This window comes from Sus scrofa, chromosome 13 (assembly GCF_000003025.6).
Source record: "Sus scrofa isolate TJ Tabasco breed Duroc chromosome 13, Sscrofa11.1, whole genome shotgun sequence".
NCBI classification, from domain to species: Eukaryota; Metazoa; Chordata; class Mammalia; order Artiodactyla; family Suidae; genus Sus; species Sus scrofa.
In genome coordinates, this window is record NC_010455.5 from 75,332,692 (window position 1) to 75,357,817 (window position 25,126).

Below are 25,126 nucleotides of genomic sequence, written 5' to 3' on the forward strand. Positions count from 1 at the left end.
ACACTCCAAAGAGGCCTACCAGGTAGTGATCATCTTTAGATAAGAACTAAACAGAAAATATACTTTGAGGTGACAAATAGTGTTTACTATTAAATAACCATGCTTTCATATACTTGAAAACCAAGAACTGCACCAAAGTAATATTAGGGCAAATTAAAGATCTTTAAAAAAGGGAAAATAAAAATCAGCTTTATAGAGGAAATAAACTGTGCACGCTTTCTATCCTTAGACACAAAATGAGATGAAATTCTTAAAATTTGAAACACCAAAATTTATACTACTAACATTAAATCTTCCTTGAAAACCTGATTTTGAGATAATAAATACCTTCTTGGAGTACATCTTTTAGAGTTATCCTCTCCCTGGATATTGCAATATCCTTCACCTTAGCTTTGGCCTCCAAAAGAGTGACACTTTTCAGGTCATTCTTCTCTATCCGCAAGGTAGGATAACCTGAGGAGCCAACAAAGCCAAACCAAGAAATATAAATACCCTTATTATGGCATCAGAGCCAACTAGTTCAGTAAGAACCTCAGGACTCAAGTAACAGGAATGAATGAATATAAGAATCATAAAAGGAAAAAGGCACACACACAAGAAGAGGGAGAAGTACTTACGAAGACCATACTAAATTAGAAAAAAAGTACTTTCCCACTTACCCCAAAATCTTAAAATGCAGAATCAAAACAAGAAACACAAACTAATATTATATTACCACCATTTGCCTTTCGGCCAAATGAAACAAGCTTTGACTCATGGAATTTAATTTAATCGCTCACATGGACTGCTTTTCTTCCCAAAGATTTTCTAATATAAACTTCTAACAGAAAAACTTTTCAAATGAAGAGATGTTTGTAAAAATATCTTTTCTAACAAAAACATACAATTGATTTAATCATCTGGCATTCATACAGCTTAGTCACACCACTGTGAGATTAACATTTGTTTTTCAGTCCCCTTAATTTTCATTCATTCTTAATATGATGATAGTAAAACAAAATTTCTGGCCACAAATTACAATTTTCATCCCAAGAAAATAGGTTAGAAGAAAAGGAAGACCCAGTGTTAATAAGCAGAAATTGGAATGGTATTTGGGGAAGAATGGCATTTGGAGGAAGAAAAATCCCTAAAAAATGTGTGGACCTAGACAATGATCATCAATGGCTGCTGGAAGATCTACATTAAAGGCTTTAGAAAATTTTATAATGGGTGGATTAGGCTGACAAACTTGAATTTGACCATGGTTATGTCTAGGTGTGTGCGCATATGTTTTTATGTGTGTTTAATTCTGCCTGGAATTCTCTTTCTTGCATCTGTGGTCTACTGTGTTTTGTTATTCTGGAAAATTCTTGGCCATTTTGTCTTTGAATGTTTTTCTGTGCCTTCCTTTTTTTATTTATAAGCTAATATATTTCCATTGGGTTTTTTTTAAAGCATTTTTGTTTTTATCATCTATAAGAAATGAATTTTCTATCTTCCTTAAATTAAGATACTGTCTACAAAAACAAACATCTTATCAGTGGCAACCAAAAGAATTTGTCAACTAATAAAAAACTGGCTTTTTACAAAGAGTATTTTGCTTTTACCATATATTATAATAATTTACTTATCTACCTCCTTAACGTTATTCCACAATCAAGAATTGACTCTACAAAACAGAGATAGACATCTAAACATTAAAAGCAATGATGTGTTGGAGTTTCTGTTGTGGCTCAGCAGGTTAAGAACCCAACTAGCATCCATGAGGATGCAGGTTTGATCCCTGACCTCGCTCAGTGGCTTATGGATCTGGCATTGCCATGAGCTGTGACTGTAGATGTGGCTCGGACTTGGAGTTGCTGTGACTGTGGTGTAGGCTGGCAGCTGCAGCTCTGATTTGACCCCTAGCTCCAGGAACTTCCATTTGCTGCAGGTACAGCCATAAAAAGAAAAAAGAAAGGAAAAAAAAAAAAAAAAAGCAATGATGTTTCTTAGGAATAAATAGTCTGAGCTACTCTCACATCATATTTCCTGAAGAGCATGTGTCTTTCTTTCCTTGGAAGAGATGTTAATTGATGTTATGATTTTGCTTAGATTTCTTTTTTGTTGTTGTTGTTACTCAATGAGTTTATTACATTTATAGTTGTACAATGATCATCACAATCCAATTTTATAAGATTTCCACCCCACAATGCCAGCACATACCCTGATCCCCCGAACTGTCTCCTTTGATTTCGTTTAGATTTCTTTTAAACTAGAATGCCCCCTGCTCCCCTTTCTTTTTTTTGTGTCACATCTTATTAAAGAAACTGGGTCAATCATTCTGAAGAATGTCCAGCATCTGCCTCTTCTAGTGTCATCTAACTTGTTCCTCTATCCCTGTATTCCTTGTAAACTGCAAAGAGGAGATCCTGGGTTCAAATCCCAGCAGTGCCTTCAGTGTTGGTCACTTATGCGATGTTTCCTTTATGCAAGGAAGAGCACCCTGATCCTCTGGGTATACCCCTTGTAAACCGCAATTCTGCAGTCTTAGTTAGATCCAAGTTAACTCTTGGAGGGAGATAAGAATACTCCAACTAGGGGTAAAAAATACCTAGTTGTCCTACTTTTAATGATGCCAAGTTTCAGCAGTAGATTCAGGCAGTGATAGTCAGATCCCTCAAATGGTAAAGTTCCCTACTTCCCTTTGTTTATAGGGTTTAAAACATTGATCTTTTCCTGAATCAAATATTTTATTAGGGGATGCAAGTATGACTTTCTAATTCTGTCACATTTATTAGCTGGGATTCTTTTGTTAAAAAAAAAAAAATTCCTTCAAACCATCACCCATCTGGTTACAGTGAAATACAGCTCATGTAGCTATTGTCAGAGTAAGGTATTATTGGTGGCTTAGTTAACTCTCACAATAATCATTTTCTAAAAAAGTATCATTACAAACGTGGATTTTTATACATTTTTACATTTCACAGTTACACAGTTTCAATCCACTGCAGTCATTTTTTTCTTTTTAATGCTCAATGGTCCCATTTTAGAGAACTCTTGTCTTTAGCAGCCGCCCTGATTTTCGGCTCAGCAATGTTCAGGCTTAGCTTACCCATTCCTAACTGAGTCCTGGAATCATCTGTTTCTCCAAAGAAATCTGGTTCTTCTTAATGGGAATTAGTTTTGAAAAACCACAAGAGGACACTGAGTGAAGAACAGATATTCTTTATTTTTGGCCACACATGGGGCATATGGAAATTCCCAGGCCAAGGACTGAAACTGAGCTGCAGCTGCAACCCACGCTAGAGCTGCAGCAATACCAAATCCTTAACCCACTTGGCTGGGCTGGGGATCCAACCTTCACCTCCACAGTGACCTGAGCTGCTGCAATCAGATTCTTAAGCCACTACAACACAACGGGAACTCCAAGAACATTATTCTTAATTTTAGTTTACTAAAGAGTAAATGTTAGCCCAAGGAAGGAAACAGTTAACTGTCTACAAGAACCTAATTAATCAATAGCACCACTGAGTTGAGCCCTGACTTGTGGTCCACTGTCTATGCTGATGATTGTGCTGTTTCTTATTGTATGGTGACTGAGTCCTCATTATGTCTAAATTATACTCTAAGAATTATTATCTTCCTGCAAACACCTACATGTCATAAAAGCTTTCATCAAAATCCTGCTCAAAAAAAGAGATCAGATCCATGCTCTCAACTCTAGTGGCAGCTAGTTTCCCATCATGAACATAAAACAATGTAAAGTCCTTACCACAGCCCATGAGGTCATCAAATAATTCATTAGAATCCAAGTCTCTGTGTCCATGCAGCTCAGTGGCTTCTTCTATAACTTTCTGAAAACCTTCCTTCTAAATTTATATAGACGATTCAGTAGCCCTTTTAATACCATCTACAGAGACCTCTGCGAAATTAACCTAGCAATTAAGCTTAAAATTTTAATACTCCAATTTTAGATGTTTCATTCAATCCTCTAGAAAGCAAAAGTTAAAGCCTAATTGTGTGCATGTTAGATATTATATACATAGCATGGTACACGTCCCACAAGTAACTAGGCACACAGGACCAAGGACAGACAGACCATAGACAACTTTAGTAAATCATCTTTAGAATTAAATTAACTCTTACTGGTGATAGGAGTTGCATTGTTGGGTGTGTCGGCTCTCAGATATTGAGTCGTCTGGGTAGATGGCTGAGACAGCCCTTGGGAACTACTGCTGGCACTGATGCTGCAAACAATTTTTAAGAGAGAAATACTTGGCAAGTCAGCTTCAATGAGAAATCTCCTTTTTCCATACATACAAAATGCATGTAGCCCTTATAAGCAGCTTAAAATTCTAATGGGGATCACAACGATGCCTGGATCTCCATCACAAATGCTCCATAGTGAAACTGTATCTACTTCATAATTCAGAGTTCTATTTTTTCTTTCCTTTCTATCTCCACAATCATCAGGCAGGTTCATCATATCAAAGTCATTCACAAATGTGGTTCTCAGACACCACAGACAGCAGTCCTGAACCTCACACAATAATATGTTAGGGAACTATGGATGATTTCTTAGGAAAACAGTTCATGCCACTGAGTTAGACTGTTCTTAAGAGTAGAAAAACAGGCCTCTTAGCTTGGGAAGGGATATCCTACCTGGTGGAATCTATTTAATCACACACATTTTGCTTCTTCTACTTTCCCAGTCCCACCTTTTTAGAATTTATGGAACTTACTAGAAATCTCTAGCACTTGAAGCACTCCATTAATACCATATTCTTTAAGTAAATAATCAGGACCCCAGAAAATGGTAGGCTCAAATAACTGTGAATACCATACTCAAGATTACTACAAATTAATGTCCTCTTGTCTTGTCAGTGGTCAACAACAGCCTTATCCCAGGACACCCTTAAGCACATTCCAATTTCACTGCCTCAGCCCTTACAATTTTGCAGTAGTGGAGAAGTAAAGCAGAGAAATTCAGCATGAAGAGTGAGATCAAAGGCAGGATAGACCTTCCATGCCTTGCTTAGCTATAGGATCAGAGGCACCTAACTTTCCTAAATATGCAAAACCTTTTAACTGACGTCTCACACAATATTCTATATTTTTAAAACCTGATGATTAAAACAAATATATAATGACAAAAAGCTGCTATTCAAGAACTGAGTTGCACAGGTCTACAGATATAGTCTGTAGAGGACAGTACAGTGAAGAGACGAAGACCATAACCTTGAAATCAAAACTGCCAGCACTACATCCATTTTATTTTATTTTATTTTTTGCCTTTTAGGGCTACAACTATGGCTTATGGAAGTTCTGAGGCTAGGAGTTAAATCAGAGCTGCAGCTATAGGTCTGCGTCACAGCCACAGTGACGCCAGATCAAGCCGTGTCTGCGAACTACACCATGGCTCATGGCAACGCCAGATCCTTAACCCACCGAATGAGGCCAGGGATCAAACACACATCCTCATGGATACTAATCAAGTTCATAATCCGCTAAGCAACAATGGGAACTCCAGCACTGGAGTTTGTTTACTGGCTATATGACTTTGAGTAAACTTATGCTTCTGGAGCCTCAAATTCTTCATGGAGAGAATGAACATAATACTACCTCCTGAAAAAAGTTTGTTAGAACAATTACAAGAAAGTAAAGCATTTAGTGCCTTGTCCTCGAACATACATTAAAAAATTATTACTAGTTATGCTTATTATTACCAATAATATGCATTCCCAATCCTCAGAACCACAGGGCATCTGTTCCTGGAGTTCTGAGTAGTACTCAAAGATCATACAGGAAATCAAAGTCCAGGATTCAATTAATGGGGAGGGAAAAAAAGCATCACATCCCCAAAGAGAGGGGAAATAATGGAATGCAATTTACTTACCCATAAAATGGGATTAAAAAAACCTATCTCCCAGAATTTTTGCAAGGCTCAATTCTGAAAGTACTATTTAATATTACCTGCAACCAACACACAGGTTGGTTTGACTGAATAAATATGCACTGGCTCCAAGCTACTAGTTTTACTGGTGTTTCCCTTCAGTAACTCAACAGTAGGTGGCACTGTCATACCACCTCAGAATTCCTGGAAAGCCTGGGCATGCTGAGATAATAGGAGCACATCCAAATCAGTGGTCCCTACAATGAGCACAGCACTATGTTAAGTGGTCAGAACAAACCTTTGAAATACCAGAGCTACTGTTATGAGAGATGCAGGAAACAGTTGGGGATTGACCCCTGATACCTATTAAAGTCAATTATCTACATAGCTAGGTAACATGAAGTAAAAATGAGATAAAAATGTACATCTGCTAGCACTTAATAGTTTAAAACCAGTCTAAATAAATTATCTCATTTGACTTTCACAAGCAAGTAAGATCAGTTATGAAGACATTAACCCTGCTTTAGAGCTGAAGTTATAACTTTGGGCAAAGATCATTTTCCTTCAGAGTACTTATTGTAATTTATATTTTTCTATTTTTTCTGTGTATTTGATTTATTTATTCATTGAGCAACTATTACTAAGTGTCTACTAGCTGCCAGATACCATGCTGGGGATATAGCATTGAACATAATAGACAAAGATCCCTGCTCTCATGAACCCTGCATCCTAGCAGGGATTCCTGGTTTAATGTCTGCCTTGCCCAAGCAAACTATGAACTCCATGAGGGCAGGAAGAGTATCTGTTTGTTCGCTCCTCCTGCTACCCCATCGCCCCCAGCACCTAAACCAGTGCCTGGCATGAGAACCCTCAAATAGGTCCAAATGAAACCTCAGTGAGAGCTCAATTAATACTTCCTAAATCCAAAACAAAACAGAAAAACACACTTTCTTGGCATAGAAAGCTGTAATAAACCAGAGAGAATGGCTGCTTCTGATATGAGTTATTGACATATTCTTAAAGAGGTAGAGTTATTGCTATAACTGAATGGTTTCCTGACTCTTTCTACTCACTGAGAATTCTTCCTGCAACATTCATTCAAGGGATACCTAGCAGACACTGGATATAGAAACAAATAAGGGGAAATAAAAGGGACCTTGTCACCAGTAATAGCAAGGGTGGTGAGGTAGAGATAATGAAAATGAAGATATTGCCAAATAACAAGTTCAAGTATCTCACAAAAGAGTGAATTCTCATATAGTCACAAGCGAACAGGGAAAGACTGCAGTGCAAACAGGGTGCAGACCAATCCTTCTATGGAAGGACTTTACTGAAGCTCTACAACTCAGATGCACACATGGGCTCCACCTGCCCCTGGCGTGAGCACACCTCAGGCAGTTTTATTCTCTGCCTCTAAGTAAGTTCTGTGTATAACAGGACTCTGGCTCCTGAGCGCCAGGAAAGGAAGAACTCTCTACCATCCCTGTGCAAGGAATTCCACAGAGCCATGGGTTCTCAAACTTCATAGGGCTGCTGTTAGGTTTAAGTGAATGAATGGATGTAAAGCCTGGAATAGTGCCTGGCATATAACAAGCGCATTCCACAATTACAGTACTGAGATATCACAATACAGCTATTATAACAATAACAAGCCCCTCCTGTTGATCTGCCCTGGTCCTAGGCAGTGCAACTCCGAAAAAAGTTATTTAATCTCTTTAAGTCTATTTCTTCATCTCTAAAACAAGGACTGTATTTCAGCCATAGGTGGCTATAAGTATCAAATAAGATAATAATAAATGTAAAGTTCTCGGTACATTACTGGTAACCAGCACTCAATAAAATGGCAGCCATCATTATCTCATTATCTCAGTGGTCCCAATGCAGAGAGAAGAAGCAAGTGTCTCTTAAATGCTATTAGATTACTGGATGAGAACTCTCTAGTGACCTCTATTAGCTCATCTGGCAGGTAACAAAAGCTAGAACAACAGGATAAGAGCTGAAGAAGAAATTAGTCCATCACTATCTGCATACTTCAACTTTCTGAAAAGAAAAATCATATTAATGGCACTTAATACATGCAGGGCTTGTTTTAAGAGCCTACAGTTTTATTTCACTAAAACTTCACATAATCCTACTAAGTATATGCCATGATCATCTCTGCTTTAGAGATGAGGAAAACTGAGACATAAAGAGGCTATATAACTTACTCTATCTGGGCCATAAAGCTAGTAAGCAGCACATCCAGAATTCAGAGATGCTCTGGCTCCAGTCCATGCTCTGAACCACCAAGCTGTGTTCTAAAAACAAGTGATGATGAAAGCTGCTTCTATTCAGGCAATGTCTGCAAACCTTTGCCTGAAAACTAAAGAGGACTGGAACACCATTTCAGGGTAGTAAGGGATTATTTCAGCAGCAAAGGTATGCCCCATGGAATCTGAAGTTCTCGCACAACTCCGGTCTCTCTGGGTTCAGAGCCCCTGCACACAAGCAAGCATTCAAGGAGAATGCAAGTATCAAAACCCCTCAAAACCATGCCCTTCAGTACCTGTAAGTATGCTATATCCTCTCTCAAAGACCAATCAAAATGTTCCTATTACCTCACTTTCCCCTCCTTTCTCTCTCTACAAACTTAGATCTAATTTCAATACCACCGAATATATAAAAAACATATTCTAGAACACACCAGCTGTGTATTTCTCTTCTTATTCTGAACTCCTTCCTCTACTCAGATGCAGAAAGTATAACAGTAGGGACAGAGAATACTTAGGGGCAGGGATTAATCCAACCAAGGCTCGCTGTCCCTTGTGTCTTTGTTTATGCCACACATAGGCTTATCCACTCAACGTATGACACCATGCAGGACTAAGGAGTCAACAGTAAGATACGCTGCTTCCCTACCTGGAAAAAGCTTACAAAAAATGATTTTAGAAGGAAAAAGTACAATAATTGTTACCAAAAAGAAAGAGATACAGAGAAGCAGAGACGGAGGGAGAGAGACAGAGAAGAGGGAGAAATTGATGGTTGAGAGGCATGAAAGACACTTCATGCAAGAAATGGCAATGAAGTTCAAATATGAAGAACAGACAGGGTTTGGACCAGTCAAAAATGCAGGGAGCCCTGTGGGCAAAGGACAGCATGAACAAAAGTCCTGGAGGGCAAAAGTGAGGAACGAGTAATCATTTGACTAGAGCATGAAGTAAGGATGAGAGACTCATTCAAAGAGCATGGGAGGCCCATCTCCACATAAAGGAGGGTGCTTTGAAAGCCAAGTCATAAAGCTGAGACTGTCTTCAGTCAGCAGCTAGGAATCACTGAGGAGGGGAAGGAGAACTGTGTACTGGGAAAATAAACCTGTCTATTGTCCCATCTTTACCTTTCACCCTATCCTGGCTATAATGTCCTCCTGCTCATCCTGACTCACCCAGGCCAGGACATGCACCTTTTGTATTTTCACACTATAATAAACATATCATGATCATCAAATGTACAAACTTTTATAATTACAGGTTAATGTCAAAGATTAAATACTTGAAGCCATAAAATATGTCATTATTTTTTTATTCGCAGCACTTAGCATAGTATCTAACCCAGTTCATCTCAAAGGCTAAACATTAGTATCATTCAGGAAGCTTTAGTAGAAATACTGATGCCTAAACACCAACCTAGACCAATGACATGAGAACCTCCGGAGGGTGGGTCCAAGCACCGATATATTTTAAAAGCTTACCGATGACTCTAATGTGCAACTAAGTTGAGAACTAATGATTTAAATCACAGGAGGTTCTCAATAAATACTAACAAACTGGAAGGATGGCTGGATGGCTGAACTAGGAGGAAGAAACGAGGCTATTGTTAAAAAAAGGAGTCTAGAATAGAGTCGTGTCAAAGAGGGAAGGAAAGAAACTGACCTCTACTTCTTCCCACCACCTAATAAACTGTAATTTCTGACTTCACAAATTTTAAAAAATAAAAACATAGAAACACAAAGACAGTAATTTTTCCTCTGGGGCAGGCTTAGCCACCCTCCTTTCTTCCCTGGACCACTGTGCACCAGTGTGCATGGGAACGTGTGGGCTCCCACAGAAATGCAAAGAACTGCTTTTAATCTTTTTCCTTTCCCAAAAAGTATATACAATACCTGTCATCCAGTTCAATCCTTTTCATACTATGAAGGTGCAAAACAGCTAATATTATTGCTACAAGGAATATTACTGCACAGCAAACCCCTACGCTGATATAAAACACACGCGTAGAAGTGGTTGGAGCTGCATGTACGGGATCATCTGAAATAAAAATGAACAGCACATTAAGTTTTTTAAACAAACATCATCAATTGCTTTGTGACCCAACATACACAACGTGACCCTGTTCTTTGTAAAAAAGATCTTCCTTTCATCTGTCCATTCTTTGATAAGATCAGCTACCAACAGCATGCTCATGTAAATTCACACAATTTTTTAAAATGTCTCTGTTGTGGTGTTTAAAAAGGGTTTTAAACAGAACTTTTGCCTCGTGAGTAAAATTCACAAGTGGTATACATGTAATAAGCCATCCATAGCAGTGCTTCTCAATAGGGTCCCGATAGGGAAATGGTCTAAGAGTGTATCCAACGGAGTGGCCACTGGGCACCTGTGGTTATCAAGCACTTGAAATGTAGCCTGTACAACTGAGGAACTGAAGTTCTAATTTCATTAATTAAAGTTAAATAGCCACACGTGGCCAGCAGTTATCATACCGGACAGTGGGATCTATAGACCCTCCACATTTCCTCAACCCTGACGCATGGGGTGGAGAGATCAGCATTTTTACTACCAATGACCACTAACTCATGCGGGAAGGAATATACAGCAGAGCGACCCAAGAGCTAAAACAAACAAACAAACTTTAATTTTTTTCTCTTTTGAGACTAACAGAAATTATTTTGCTTATCTTCTTTTAAAGATAAAAGCAGAAAAACAAGACTCTACTCATGAAATAAAATAATATTCAACTTTATAGTATTCAAAAAAAAAAAAAAAAAGAGAAAGAAAGCCTTAGCAATAGGGGAGATAATTCAAAGACACAGACACACACACACAGGGGCAAGTGAGAAAGAGACACACAAAGATCCACCTATAAAAGCAAGCAAAATGGATGACAGAGAAACAGAACTGGTGTAACTGAAGATTCGGGTACATTTTGATGACTGCTCACACCAGAATTCTACTGAGGAATTTACGTTTTATCCTAAATGAGATGGAAAGTCACTGCAGGTCTTCAAGCAAAGGAATGACAAACACACAATCATATCATCATACTTGGAAAAAAAAAAAAGATAACTGCATGCCGTACAAAGAATACTCTGGGGAGGAGCAAGAGCAGGTGCAGAGAACAAATCAGGTTACTACAGCAGCCCAAGAAAGAGACAGCAGTGGCTTGGATAAGAGTGTTATGGACAAGATAAGAAGTTCATGGACTGGGAAGCAACAAGAATACTTCACTAATGGATTACAACAGGGTGGAAAGAAAAAGAGGAATCAAAGCTTTGGCTTAAAAAATTAGGTAGATAAGGTACCTTCACAAAGAAAAAGCAAGCAGGTTGAGGAAAGAGAGAATCAAGAGCACCTAGTACATATCTACATGGTGATGTCAAGTTGACGGACAAGTTTGGAGTTCTGAAACTAGGTCAGGATTAAAGTTAAAGCTTTCAAAAACTTAGAAATAAGATTGCTTTCTAAAATTTAAACTGCGAAACAACAAATGATAAACCAGAACAACTCACTGCAGAGAGACCAAATGCAAATGGCTTCAAGGGCAGCTAGACCTGACTGCAGCCTGAACAAAGGCATGACTTTCCTTTTTTTTTTTTTTTTTCTTCCCGTCTTTTTGCCTTTTCTAGGGCTGCTCCCATGGCATATGGAGGTTCCCAGGCTAAGGGTCTAATCGGAGCTGTAGCTGCCAGCCTACGCCACAGCCACAGCAAGGCAGGATCCCAGCCTCGTCTACAACCTACACCACAGCTCACAGTAACGCCAGATCCTTAACCCACTGAGCGGGGTCAGGATCGAACCCGCAACCTCATGGTTCCTAGTCGGATTCGTTAACCACTGAGCCACGATGGGAACCCCAAGGCATGACTTTCCTTAAGAATGCCACAGGCTATTCTATCTTGGAGGGTAGGCAGGTCCCAAAGGCTCTTGTTGGTAGTACCTTTCTCAGCACAATCTAGGGCAGAGGAGAGGACACCGCTCTGCTGGACAGAGCTCCCAAATGCACCTTGCTTGATTACCTCCAAATTCCAGGCTTGTATATGCAAGGTTCCTGTTCCCTCACTGTGACATTTCACCTCCACCACCTGATCACCCTTCGGGTCTCAGCTAAGAAATCACTTTTCTCTGACCTTCACTCCCTCAAAAGAAATTACATGCTCCTCTCTTCAGGGTTCCCAAGCACCTGTGCTTGCCTCATCATAGCTTCCACATGATACGGTATCACCGCCTACTGCCTTGTCCACTTCCTCTGTTACATTAGAAGCCCTTGGGGGCTGAGAGTCTGTTTTGTGCACACATTAATCCTCTGCTTCAATCATACCACACGGCATACCATAGCCTCTCAGTAAATGTTAGATGGACGGATACAAAGAAAGGGAGGGGAGATGAGAGGGAGCAAGGGAGAAACAGATAGAGACCACGGATATGAAATACCATATTCTCCTTAAAAGAAATAAATCTTCCTAGCATAAAAGAAATTGGTAAAATCACCAAATTTTTAAAAATAATTTGGGGAGCAGTGATATTTTTTAAAAGAGTTTTATTTCCTTCTCAAAGACAAATGAAATATTCTTCAAAGGCAGACAAATCTCGTATCATTTTACCTCAAAAATGGTCTGCTTTGAGACGTCCCAATGCTTTGTGCCTCCTGAAGTGATGAAAAAGATAAAACAGGAAGCACATGCTACCATCTATGAACCATTCTTGCCAAAAGAGTTGATCCTCAATCTAACTAGGTATAAAATCTAAATATCAGTTTAGAAGAGAAAAAAATATATTAAATGACACCATAAAAATGCAGATGTGGGAAACGGTATGACTCAAATGACTCATTTTCTTCAACAAGTAAGTGATATAAAAGGGAAGGGAATAGTTTCTGATTGATATAAAATACATGTCAATTTAATACAATGTGTGTAGACTTCATTTGGATCCTGATTCAGGGATGAAACTGTACTAAGACAGTTTTGAAACAATTTAATTTGAACACAGACTAGCTATTGATAAATCAAATGCAAGTGAATGGGTGTTGGGCAACTGTGGGTTGTTTTTTAATGGCTTTTTTAGAAGTTATCCAGGAGTTCCCGTCGTGGCACAGTGGTTAACGAATCTAACTAGGAATCATGAGGTTGTGGGTTCAATCCCTGACCTTGCTCAGTGGGTTAAGGATCTGGCGTTGCTGTGAGCTGTGGTGTAGGTCGCAGACATGCCTCAGATCCCGTGTTGCTGTGGCTGTGGTGTAGGCTGGGGCTATGGCTCCGACTGAACCCCTAGCCTGGGAACTTCCATGTGCCATGGGAAGCGGCCCTAGAAAGGCAAAAAGACAATAATAATAATAAATAAATAAATAAAAGTTATTCATACTGAAACACTTATGGGTGAAATGATATTGATGCCTAGGATGTACTTTAAAATACTCTATCCCTCCCCAACTACCAATCATTTGAAAGAGAAGGGAAGCAATGGTACAGGATTGGCAAATGTAGATTTTTATAGAAATTAAGGTGATGGTCATATCAGAAAAGGAAAAAGAAGTCTCTGTAATATTATCTTACACAACCATTACCAAAAAATAAAAAGCTACTTTGAGTTTCTGTTCCATAGGTTTAAACAACATGGTATCTTTAAGCTTGTATTTTCACCTGGATGGAATTAACTGAGAGTTACATTCAGGCCACAATTTAGGTTTCTTAACCTTCTGCTAATAGATACAGATCTTATACATATTTCATGTTCATACTTTAACAGAACATCCATGAAATAAAACAGCATGGCATCAATCTTCTGACAAAATGAAAGCCACAAAGCCTCCAAGCTTCATGAAATCATGTTTATTTGCAATCAACCATTTTTCATCCCTTAATGATGGAAAAAAGATAATACAGTAACACTTACAAATAGTTCTGCTACTGTTTTTGTCCAAGGCTGAAGTTTTTACTTCTTCAAGTTCTGAATTTAAAAGGAGATAAAAGATGCTTTAGAAATTCTTTCTTTTCCATTAAAATCCTTAAATACTCTATTTTCTGAATTTTCTCTAACATAGTGCTGTGTTCTAACACAACATTGCCTAAACTAAGTAATAAGGTATTTGCTGCAAGATAAAAAATACTATATTACTATTCTGATAATTATCACTATACTCATCAGTCAATAGTCTACAACTTGTATTATCCAATAGGTATTACTTACAAATGCTCAATGAAAAGGGGTTTCTGTGGTCAAGCAGTCTGGGAAAAGCTGCACATTATAACCTTTGTGGAGGTGTGCACATTAGCAGAGAATAAAGGCACTAAGGAGTTTCAGAGTAACAAAATTTGTCTGATCCAATAATTTCCACCTTCATATGATAAAGGATACTTTTCTTTCCAGTAACAACCATTAACATTCAATACAGGAAAGGTATGTTTTCTGTTGCAGACAGTTTTCAAAATGTAGTAAGCTGGAAAACCACAGAAATCAATATATTACAATCATATAAAGAGTCATGAATGTGAACTGGATGATTAGGTTGGCCAGAAGTATGACCACCAAATAAAAAGGGCAGTGCTATATTAAACTTAAGTCTAAAACAGAATAAAAAATTATATCAACTGTTAATTTTCATGTACATATTAAAGAAAATTGAGAAGGTATGGGATCATTCTGAATATCAACAAATCATTAACCTTAGTGGATACTAGCACTGGTGGGCTCCACAGATCCCATTGCACTTGGCCATTATTCTGCCTTTAAGCACAACAGATGAAGCACCATGGTACGGGCACCACCACCTCTCTAGGGATCAGGATCCAGGCATCCTGCCCTTCTCACTGACTGGCTGTGCAAGCTTAGGTGGCGACTCCAGGTTGCAGTCTCCTCATAACAACCTCATAATGACTAGATACAATCAAGAGTCTCTAAAGTCCACTTTGGCTCTAAAATTACATGAAAGTAAGTACATAACTGGATACATAAGAACTGACAAATGTATCAAAACACCAAAACTAAAAAGAAGCTAACTTTTCATTTAAATAATCCTCATGCTGGATAAAGAAATTGTGAATATGTGTACTTACACACACACACACACACACACACATACACACACACAGGAATACTATTCAGCCATAAAAAATAAGGAAAGCCTATCATCTGCAACAAGGACAAGGGCCTTATACTAAGTGAAGTAAGTCAGACAGAGAAAGACTATGAGATACTCTATGATCTCACTTATATGTTTATAGAATCTAAAAAATTAAAAATTAAAAAAACCCAAACATTAAAAAAAAAGGATCAGATTTACTATTATCAGAGACGGGGGTGAGGAAGGAGGAGGAATTGGAGGAAGGTATTCAAAAGGTACAAACTTGCAGTTATAAATACGGGGACTATAATGCACAGCATGGTGACTAGAGTTAATGTTGTATGTTAACTGTATGATACATGTGAAAGTAATTATTAAGAGAGGACCTACTAAGAGTTCTCATCACAAGAAAAAAATTTTTTCTTTTTTTGCCTTACCTATTGTACATATGAAATGATGAGTGCTGGAGTTCCCGTCGTGGCACAGTGGTTAACGAATCCAACTAGGAACCATGAGGTTGAGGATTTGATCCCTAGCCTTGCTCAGGGGGTTAATGATCTGGTGTTGCTGTGAGCTGTGGTGTAGGTTGCCGACTCGGCTCGGATCCCGCGTTGCTGTGGCTCTGGTGTAGGCTGGCAGCTACAGCTCCAATTGGACCCCTAGCCTGGGAACCTCTATATGCCATGGGAGCGGCCCAAGAAATGGCAAAAAGCCAAAAAAAAAAAAAAAAAAGAAAGAAATGATGAGTGCTTAGTAAATTTACTGTGATAATCATGTCTCAATGTATGTAAATCAAAGCTATTATGCTGCACACCTTAAAGAGTCATGTATGTCAATTATATCTCAATAAAACTGGGAAAATATATAGAATAATTGCTTATATTTATTCTAATTAAAAGATTAAAACTTAAAAAAAAATGCCCATTTTAATGCAGTACAGCTTTTTCACTGGTATGTAGCTGGACATTAACCATTATAACATGTGTTCTGGTCCCAGGTAACACTCAGCAGTAACTTCAACTAGGAAATGTGTTGACAATGAAGCAAGAGCATGGATTTGCAACCCAGCTACACCACTCAGCTATCTGGCTTTGGCGAGCTGGTGGGATTCTCTGAGCCTCAGCCTCCTCCTCAGAAAATGGAGACAATGAGAGAACCTATTGCCTAAGGATGCTGTAAGCATTAAATAGGTCTCATGTGTGTAAAGCACTTGGAACACAGTAGGCACCCAGAGTTCAGAGGAGTTTTTAGCTTTTTTTTTTTCTATCTTAGATCCTAACCAGCTCTATCTATGTGACTTTATAAATTCAGGTTGCTTTAACCTCTCTGAAACTTAAAGTGAGTAGGTTGTACTAGATAACCCTGAAGGAGAATTCTAAAATACTTTGGCTGGAGCTCTTTTATAGACACAGTAATTTCTTGAGTAACAGATTATTCAACACCCAAATCTCCACATTTATTATTCACATATGGCATTCTAAGCTTCAGGACAGCAGATTCAATTAATCTAAAATAAACCAACCAACCAACCAACCTCCTGAAACAGGTTTTTATGCCATTTTACAGATGAAAAAAACAGAGACTTAGGTGAAGAAACCTGTTCCAATATCCTGCCAAGAGCAGAGATATAACTCTAAGACGGGTCTTTCTGGCCCAGGGAAATGCTTCTACATAACAGTAATGTATAAAGGAAATAATTAATACTCCATTACTCAGGGGCTCCTATCAAAAGTACCTGACTTTTTTACCTCTTCAGCCACTTTAGTGCTATTTCACATTCCCAAAGGAAAACATTCTTAGCAGTTCTGATAAAAGATTTTGAGAGAGCAGGGACTGAGTGTGGCCTGAATGAAATTCCTGTTATAAACTACCTGGTGATTATCTCAGAATTTCATCAGTTAGCGCTCTCTCTTTTCTCATTTGCAACTATACCCAAGATTTGATCATAAATCTGTAAAAAGAAAAAAAAAAATGAAAAAATCTATTTCTGACCTCATATCTATATAAAATGCATATTTTGGTAAATAAATTTCTTACTTTTGTAGCACATTTTCCTTCGTTTAAAATTTAAGACTGTAAAGTTTTTTGAAGAATTTACTGTCAAGTTGAGCTGCATTAGTATCATAACCTCAGAATCTACTTTGCCAGTACAGGAAAGCTCGACCCGAAACACTGTTTAAAAGAAAAATAAGAAAAAAAATTTTAATTTTCTAAAAATCAACATTAATGCCTATTAAATAATTTAGAATGTATTTTTGTTGCAATAAAACTAAAGATAATGCATTCACATAAAATACTAAGCAGAAACTTTCAGAGAACTTATCTTTAGACTGCATGGCTTTAGATATTATTTCATTCATTACAGATACAAAATTCAGCATTAAAAAACAAACCAAGAGGAGTTCCCGTTGTGGCGCAGTGACTAACGAATCTGACTGGGAACCGTGAGGTTGTGGGTTCGATCCCTGGCCTTGCTCAGTGGGTTAACGATCTGGTGTTGTGGTGAGCTGTGGTGTGGGATGCAGATGCGGCTCGGATCCTGCATTGTTGTGGCTCTGGTGTAGACCAGTGGCTACAGCTCCGATTAGACCCCTAGCCTGGGAATTCCATATGCCACAGGAGCGGCCCTAGAAAAAGGTACAAAGACCAAAAAAAAAAAAGCAAAAAAACCAAGACATAAAGGACAAAAATTATTTTCAACTTTTGCTTATGATTTTTAATATATCACTTTGTCTCATAAGTCCTCTTATTACTAGAAAGCAGCAAACTCCGCTACCTCACTGGTCACAATCAGCAACAGTTAACAACAAAAATTACTTGCTAAAAAGGAAAAAATTCACTGCCAAAATACATTTATATATTGTTCTTAATGAAGAGGTTAAATATAAACCTATTAATCAAACTCAAATTTTTTTTCAACTATGAATTAAAAAAAACTTTCTAGCAGAAACTGTCTTTAATCAATTATTGTAGCAGTGGGATAAAAGACTTTGGTGCACACTTTTTTTTCAATCTTTCAGTTTAAGATCATTTTTCTACAAATTGAGAATACATCGTTCTACCATCTATACAAGCAATATGAGCATTTCTGAATTTCTTTAATGACGCATAAAAATTAACCAGTCTTCCCATGTTCTCTTAAAAGTTTAATTTATGTCACTTGTTAACAGTGAGTAAGATTGCTAGAAAAAGTTCCACAACATTGGGGCTTATGCTTTCAACTTTTAAATTGTTCATTTTCTTAAAATCACATCTTTAGGAGCCTTTCTCAAAAGGCTGGCTCAAAAGTAGTTCAACTGGTGTAAATATGACACTTCAATCATTTACTTAGACATGTTCTGAGTGTCCATCCTGCTCCAGATGCTATGCTAGGCACCAAGGGTAGACAGCTGAAAAAGACAGCGCCTGCCCTCAGGGTGGCCACAGGCTAGCAGAGAGAGATAAAGAATTACAAGTTAATGTGATCTGTTCAAAACATTTAAATATAAGATCCGATAGGGCAAGAAGAACAGAAGAGTTATTAGAAAGAGAGGAGTCAGGAAAAGGAGAGTAGAGATTTTGAGTCTTGTAGAATATTTGGTATGAACAGAAATTCACAAGCAAGAAAGATGAAAAGATTGTTCCAAATACAGGGACCAGCATATGCAAAGGCCTGGCTATCAGAATTCGTGTAGTGTGGCACTGCTGGGACACTGGCGCAAACGCTGCAAAGAAGCTGGACAGGCAGCCAGGGGCAGATGGTAAACACACTACACTGGCTGGAGAGTCTGGAATGTATTCAGGTGATGGGACTGGGGGCACTAAGGAGCTTCATCTCACATGGTCAGAAGTGAGTGTTAAAGGACCATCTGGGCTGCAGTACAGGAACTAATCAAAGAAAAACAGACAAAGGGACCCAGGTGGGGGCCAGCGATGCAGAGAAGGAGATAAAAACAGCTGAGGGCAGACAGTTCTGGAGGGGATGGAGAAGAGGGAATGTTTTAAATAGTCCAAATAATCACTATTTACAAAAATTATACATTTTAGACCTATGTGTGTGTGTAGAACACTACAACTCAGTAGTTAAACTGTTCTTTGAATTTAACTCAAAGGGTATAGGGAACCTTTGAGGGTATAGTATACCCTATAGGGGACACAGTTAAGAACAGTATGTTAAACTGTCATTGAGACTCACCTGATAAAGTGCGTGGAACTTCCCCCTGAGCAGAAATGTTGACCTGGGGCATATCCATAGCCACAAAATTGTCTACTTGGAATCCCAGCTTATATTCAACCTGTAAAATGGAGAAATAAACAAATTAGATCTATGGTAACAGAAAGGGCACTAACAGCTTGACCTCACTGATTAGATCATTAATTAATGAATGCATAAGTCTTTCATAAATATCAATAAGCTGGCTTAAAAAAAAAGTTCAAGAGTTCCCATTGTAGCTCAATGGATTAAGAACCCAACATAGTCTCTGTGAGGATGCAAGTTCCATCCCTGGCCTTGCTCGGTGGATGAAGGATCCAGCATTGAGGCAAGCTGCAGTGTAGGGCGCAGATCCAGCACTGCTGTGGCTGTGGCGCAGGCCAGCAGCTTCGGTTTCAATTTGACCCCTAGCCTGCTCCATATGTCACAGGTGCAGCAATAAAAAGAAAAAAAAAAAGGTTCAGGAATTCCATGGTGGCTGAGAGGGTTAAAATAATAATAATGATAATAATAAATTTTTTCAAAAGTTCAAATTTGTCAGGAAAAGTCCTAGGAATGTTTGTTGTTGTTGTTGTTGTTTTTTAAACAGTTAAAGGAACCAAGCCAGAAGAGTTTAATATACACAAAGTTGCCAAAGTAGAAGCCACTAATTCTACTCTATTGAGTCAGGGTAGATTCTATTGAGTCTGATTCTGAGACTTTTCCCCACCAGTGTTGCCTCTTATATGACCTATTAGATTACTGTCTTGGGGGTGTGTTTTTTCTTTTTCTTCCAGTTTTACTGAAATATAATTGACTGTATAAGTTTAAAGTGGTTATAGCATAATGATTTGATTTATATGATGAAATGCTTATCATGATAAATTTAGTAAACATTCCTGATCTCATACCAATGCAAAATTAGAGAAATAGAAAATAAATTTTGTGGTAACTCTTAGGATTTGCTCTCTTAAAATATTCATATCTGGAGTTCCCTGGTGGCCTAGCAGCTAGAGATCTGGTGTTGTCATTGCTGTGATGAGGGTTCAATCCCTGGCCTGGAGAATTTCTGCATGGCACAGGCATGACCAAAAAAAATAAAAAATAAAAAATACAGCATGTAGAATTGTCACGTACCAGTTAAAAAAAAAAAAAAAAAAAAACAGAAAGCTCATACATAACATACAGCAGTGTTGATTATATTATCATGTCATACATTCCATCCCTAGCACTTATTTATCTTATAATGTTTGTAGTACCTTTTCACTGCCTTCATCCAATTCCCTTCATCCCCTTCCTCTGGTAACTACAAATCTGGTCTCTTTTTCTATGGGTTCATCTGTACATTCATTGGTTTTTGAAGTATAACTGACCTACAACATTATGTTAGTTCCTGTCATACAACATAGTGGTTTGTTCCTATTCATTTCAAAATGATCACAGTAAGTCTAGTTATGATATGTCACCACAAAGATATTATGTAGTTATTGACTATACTCCCCACACTGTAAATTTCATACCTCTGACTCATTTATTTTACAACTGGAAGTTTGTATCTTTATCTCCCTCACCTATTTCTTTCTTCTCCCCAGCCCCTCACCTGTTTTGTTCTCTGTACTCGACTCTTTGTTTTGTCATGTTTGTTCATCTGTTCGAAGGAATTTTCAATTGGGTAAAATTTCAATCCAATAATCCATCATCCTCCATGTGATGCCCAAAACAGTACCACCACTCTCCTGTACAATCTGCCATCTAGGATTCAGAAGTCCTACTGAGGACCACAGCCCTTGTCGGAGAGGTAGATAGATACAAGAATCAAGGAGTTGAGATGTGTAATTTACAGACAATGACTAGTAACCAACGGCTTCTGTAGTTGATGAAAGCCAAGCTAAGGGCCTGCATGGGACTGATGGATGAGGTCAGTTGCAGACCCATTCACCTCACAAGCAGATTCCAAGGCACAAATTTCTCATAGAATATCTAAGTCACATTCTCTAGTCCAGTTTTCACTGTTTTGAAAGTTTATGTTTGGATGCCCATCTGACCTCTCGGTCTATCTCTCACGTGATTCAGAATTCAGAAAGGAAAAGAGATGACTAGGAAGACATCCCTGAAACGCCAATATTCTCTATCAATAACCAGGCCTACATAGGTGGCTTAAAAGAACCAATCAGCATCACTCAAGAAATACAGCCCTGTTGCTAGAGATGTTCATGAAAGAAACAGCTCAAACTGCAAAGCAATGGCTGAAATTCCAAACAGCTGCCACCTTCAAGACTTTCAACAAGGACTTATATTTCATGTTATTCTTTGTCCTGCTCTGGAGTTTCAAAAAGAATGCCCCCCCCCCCATTCAATTCAACAAGGGCTTTTTGGTGAAGCCTGGGATTGGCAGAAGCCAAAAGGCAGTGGGCTAGCAAAAGAGTAGTAGGAAAGGGGTTCAAGAAACCATTATTTAAGAAACTTAACTAGAAAGAATGGACTCAGGTAATGGTGGGGGGCAGGGTGGAGGTGGGGGAGGTAGATTTCAAAATCTTGCTTTCTTCTTTTGTCAATGGGAGATACTCAAATATTTCTGTATGCAAATGAAAAGAACCACCAAATGGGACGTGACAAAGATGACAGAAAACAGGGAAAGAGTGATCTCCCAGATTGCAAAAGCAAGCATGGACACCTGGGCACTGACTGAGTCAGGAGGTGTTTTAACCCATGGATAAGAAGGGCTTAATCCAGGAGTTGCCGTCATGGCTCAGTGGTTAACGAACACGACTAGTGGCCATGGGGTCTTGGGATCGGTCCCTGGCCTCACTCAGTGGGTTTAAGGATCCCGCCTTGCAGTGAACTGTGGTGTGGGTGCAGACGCGGCTCAGATCCCATGTTACTGTGCCTGTGGTATAGGCTGGTGGATGCAGCTCCGATTTGACCCCTGGCCTGGGAACCCCCATATGCTGCAGGTGTGGCCCTCGAAAGACAAAAGATAAAAAATAAATAAATAAATAAATAAATAATTAAAAAAAAAAAAAGAAGAAGAAGAAGGGCTGAATTTAACTCCCTCTCTGGGCCTCTTCACTTTTTCAAAAATTCCCTGAACACTGCAAGTGTATGCAAATATTAAATTATTGCTTTACAGCTAAGATAGGTATACAAACAATTATTAAATGCTGTATCTGGTAATTGCCAAGTTCACAACAAAGGGAATGTTCTTGCTGCTGCACATCAGTGAGTTAGTGGTACCCTGGCTCTCACCTTAGCTGCCACAATACCATCACTGCCACCAGGGGGTGCGAGAGAGCTACAGCCTAGCGAGTTTGGGCCAAGAAGAAGCAGGCTTTCCAGCAATTCTCATTGACAGCTAACTTTAAGAGAATGCATTGATTATAATATCCCTATATTCAGGCTATCTCTAAACAGGACAATGCATGAAGAGGTAATTTATGCAAGAAATTAAGCACAGTCAGCACGAATTGGGTTGGAAACGAGACTGTGCAACCATCAGGTAACTTACTTATTTTTCTAAATTCTAGTTTTTATAAAATGAGGCTAATACAACCAGGATATGAAGATCAAATAGGATAGTTAATACAACACACCTGTCAGTCTGGCACTGATCCCATCTGATAAATACAGACCCCAGTGGCATCAGCAGTCATTTCAGAGTAGCCACCCTAGGCCTTACTGTACTTCCCCATAAGCACCAGCCTACTTCTGACCCCAGAGATTCTAGCACAAGCCTAGCTATGCCCTGCCAAGAACAATGCTGCAGCCCTTCTGTTTTATCCCCCATCTTGGGAACCCCATTATTCTGAACAGCCTTCCACACTCTCAGCCCATTCACAAGAGTCTTCCTTACTTTCTCCCCAGCCTGGCTTTCCCATCATTCAGTTCCTACAACTCTTAAACCTCAAGGCCTAGAAAATAGGATCAGCATTCTTTGAGGATCATTAGATCCTTTCTATACATCCCTTCCTCAGGCAAAATTCCCTACTCTCTGAAGCTCACAATTGCTACTCATAACTACTGATTACGATGATGGCATGAGTATGGCTATTTGTCTTGCCATCATCATCAATGACACACAGGACTTTGCAGAGGGTCACTTTGCCTCCTGCCATCTTCCCAGTGGCTTCAATATTAAGTAATCAGTATTCCTTGTACTGAAGAATTGTTCCATAACCAAAACAAATGCAAAAATTCTACTGTATCAAAGATCCCATTACCTCCAATTCCTACAAAATCAGTTGTCTTCAACACTCTGATTCAACCAACTGAGAAGCACATTTATAAGCCAAGGGCTTATGCTTATAGCTGGGATGCAATGGCCAATAAAGCTATTTCCATCCTCTCCAGCCTAGCCAGGGTCCTGGTGTCACTTTCCCATAGCCTGTCCCCAAAGAAGACTATGTTACTGACACAGTCGTATTGCCATCCAGACCCTGACCACCTCTGACTCTACTCCTGCTGCCCAGCACTGCTGAGGGAAATCACATCCCAAACGCAAAAGATGCTCTTACACAAAGACGAGCCCCAGGCTCAGCAATCCCTTCCTCACTCATGCCTCTCTCCCTGGTCTTCTCACTCCAAAGCTCTCAGGATCTACAGTCCCACCACCGGCCGCCCTCCCCACTCCCCTACCCTTGGACAATGCTCTTGTGCCTTTTGGCTGGGCCACAGGAATGCCCTTTCTGAATTTCTCTTCAGCACCAGGCAGATCTGTTAGAGCACTCAACCTCTGCACTCCAATCCCAAGGGCAGATTTATTATCCTCTCCAAATGGTAAAACTTTCTCTCCTAGTACACTAGGTTCTAGACTACATCGCCATCGATGGGATCTTGTACCATCAATGCATCTCTCTCACTCTCCTGTGTCTTCATTCTCTTCCATATGTGCAATTACCTATTAGACATATCTACCTAATAATCTCAAAGTTCTCAAGTTTAACAGATTCAAATCCAAAGATTATGCTTCCCCATACATGTTGTCTCCTTTATTCTAGGTCTTGGTTACTACAAGCAGAGGCACAGCTAGCAGGGGACCAGAACCCCTGGGGCAGAAGAGAGTGAGCAGCAAATGGGGTCAAAGGCCCTAATGCACTGCTGAGGGCGGGGGACAGCAAGGGGGAAAGAAGAGCTAAAGGGAGGGAAATGAGCTTCTGAGTGGAGCTGGGTAGAGCCAGGGGCATGGGGAGAGGTGGTGAAGGGACTGAGTACCATTTCTGAGAAGCCCCATCCTTCGACAAGAGCACCCTGGAACACTAAGATGTGTGCTTAGTGCCTGTGCTTTGTTTCCTCTCTTTTTGAGGACGTGCCTAAACATGTAAGGCATTCTTCTCCCTCTGGAATCTTTAGAACATAAAATTTTAAATTGTAGTTTCTAGGGTTAGAGAAGAAACTGACAATTATTAAGGTCCAATTTTCTCTACTTCCACATGTATCGATCTAATGGAATCCCATTTGCCAATGATCCTTCAAAGAAACAGACCTGCTCTAAAGCTAACATTTATAATCTACTTGGAACAAAGGAAATTTGAACAGCAGTTGTTTATCAGAAAAAAAGAGTGAGCCAAAAATACTTCAGAAAAGAACCTAGAGAAAATATAAATATTTGAATAAGCTAAGAAATAAACATTTTTGGTAATCTTCCCTTACTTGGAAACAAATGGCAATTGCAAATAGGCAGCTGATGAGTAAAGCCACTTCCTTTTGGAAGATGGTACAGCTAGGAAGTGAACATGCTTGCCTACAGCCAAACAGCCTTTTAATTTCTCTGAAATTACCGAAAGTGCTGTCTT

General features: G+C 39.1%; 1 protein-coding gene across 1 annotated transcript in view; it reads right to left on the reverse strand.

Annotated features, from left to right (window-relative positions):
- Positions 1–25,126, reverse strand: part of RYK (receptor-like tyrosine kinase) — a 104,833-nt gene that overhangs the window by 47,210 nt on the left and 32,497 nt on the right. The window contains 6 exon segments of the mRNA XM_021069472.1: positions 328–453; positions 4,108–4,208; positions 9,993–10,137; positions 13,999–14,052; positions 17,204–17,338; positions 19,341–19,440. Coding sequence (XP_020925131.1) covers positions 328–453; positions 4,108–4,208; positions 9,993–10,137; positions 13,999–14,052; positions 17,204–17,338; positions 19,341–19,440 — 661 coding nt within the window.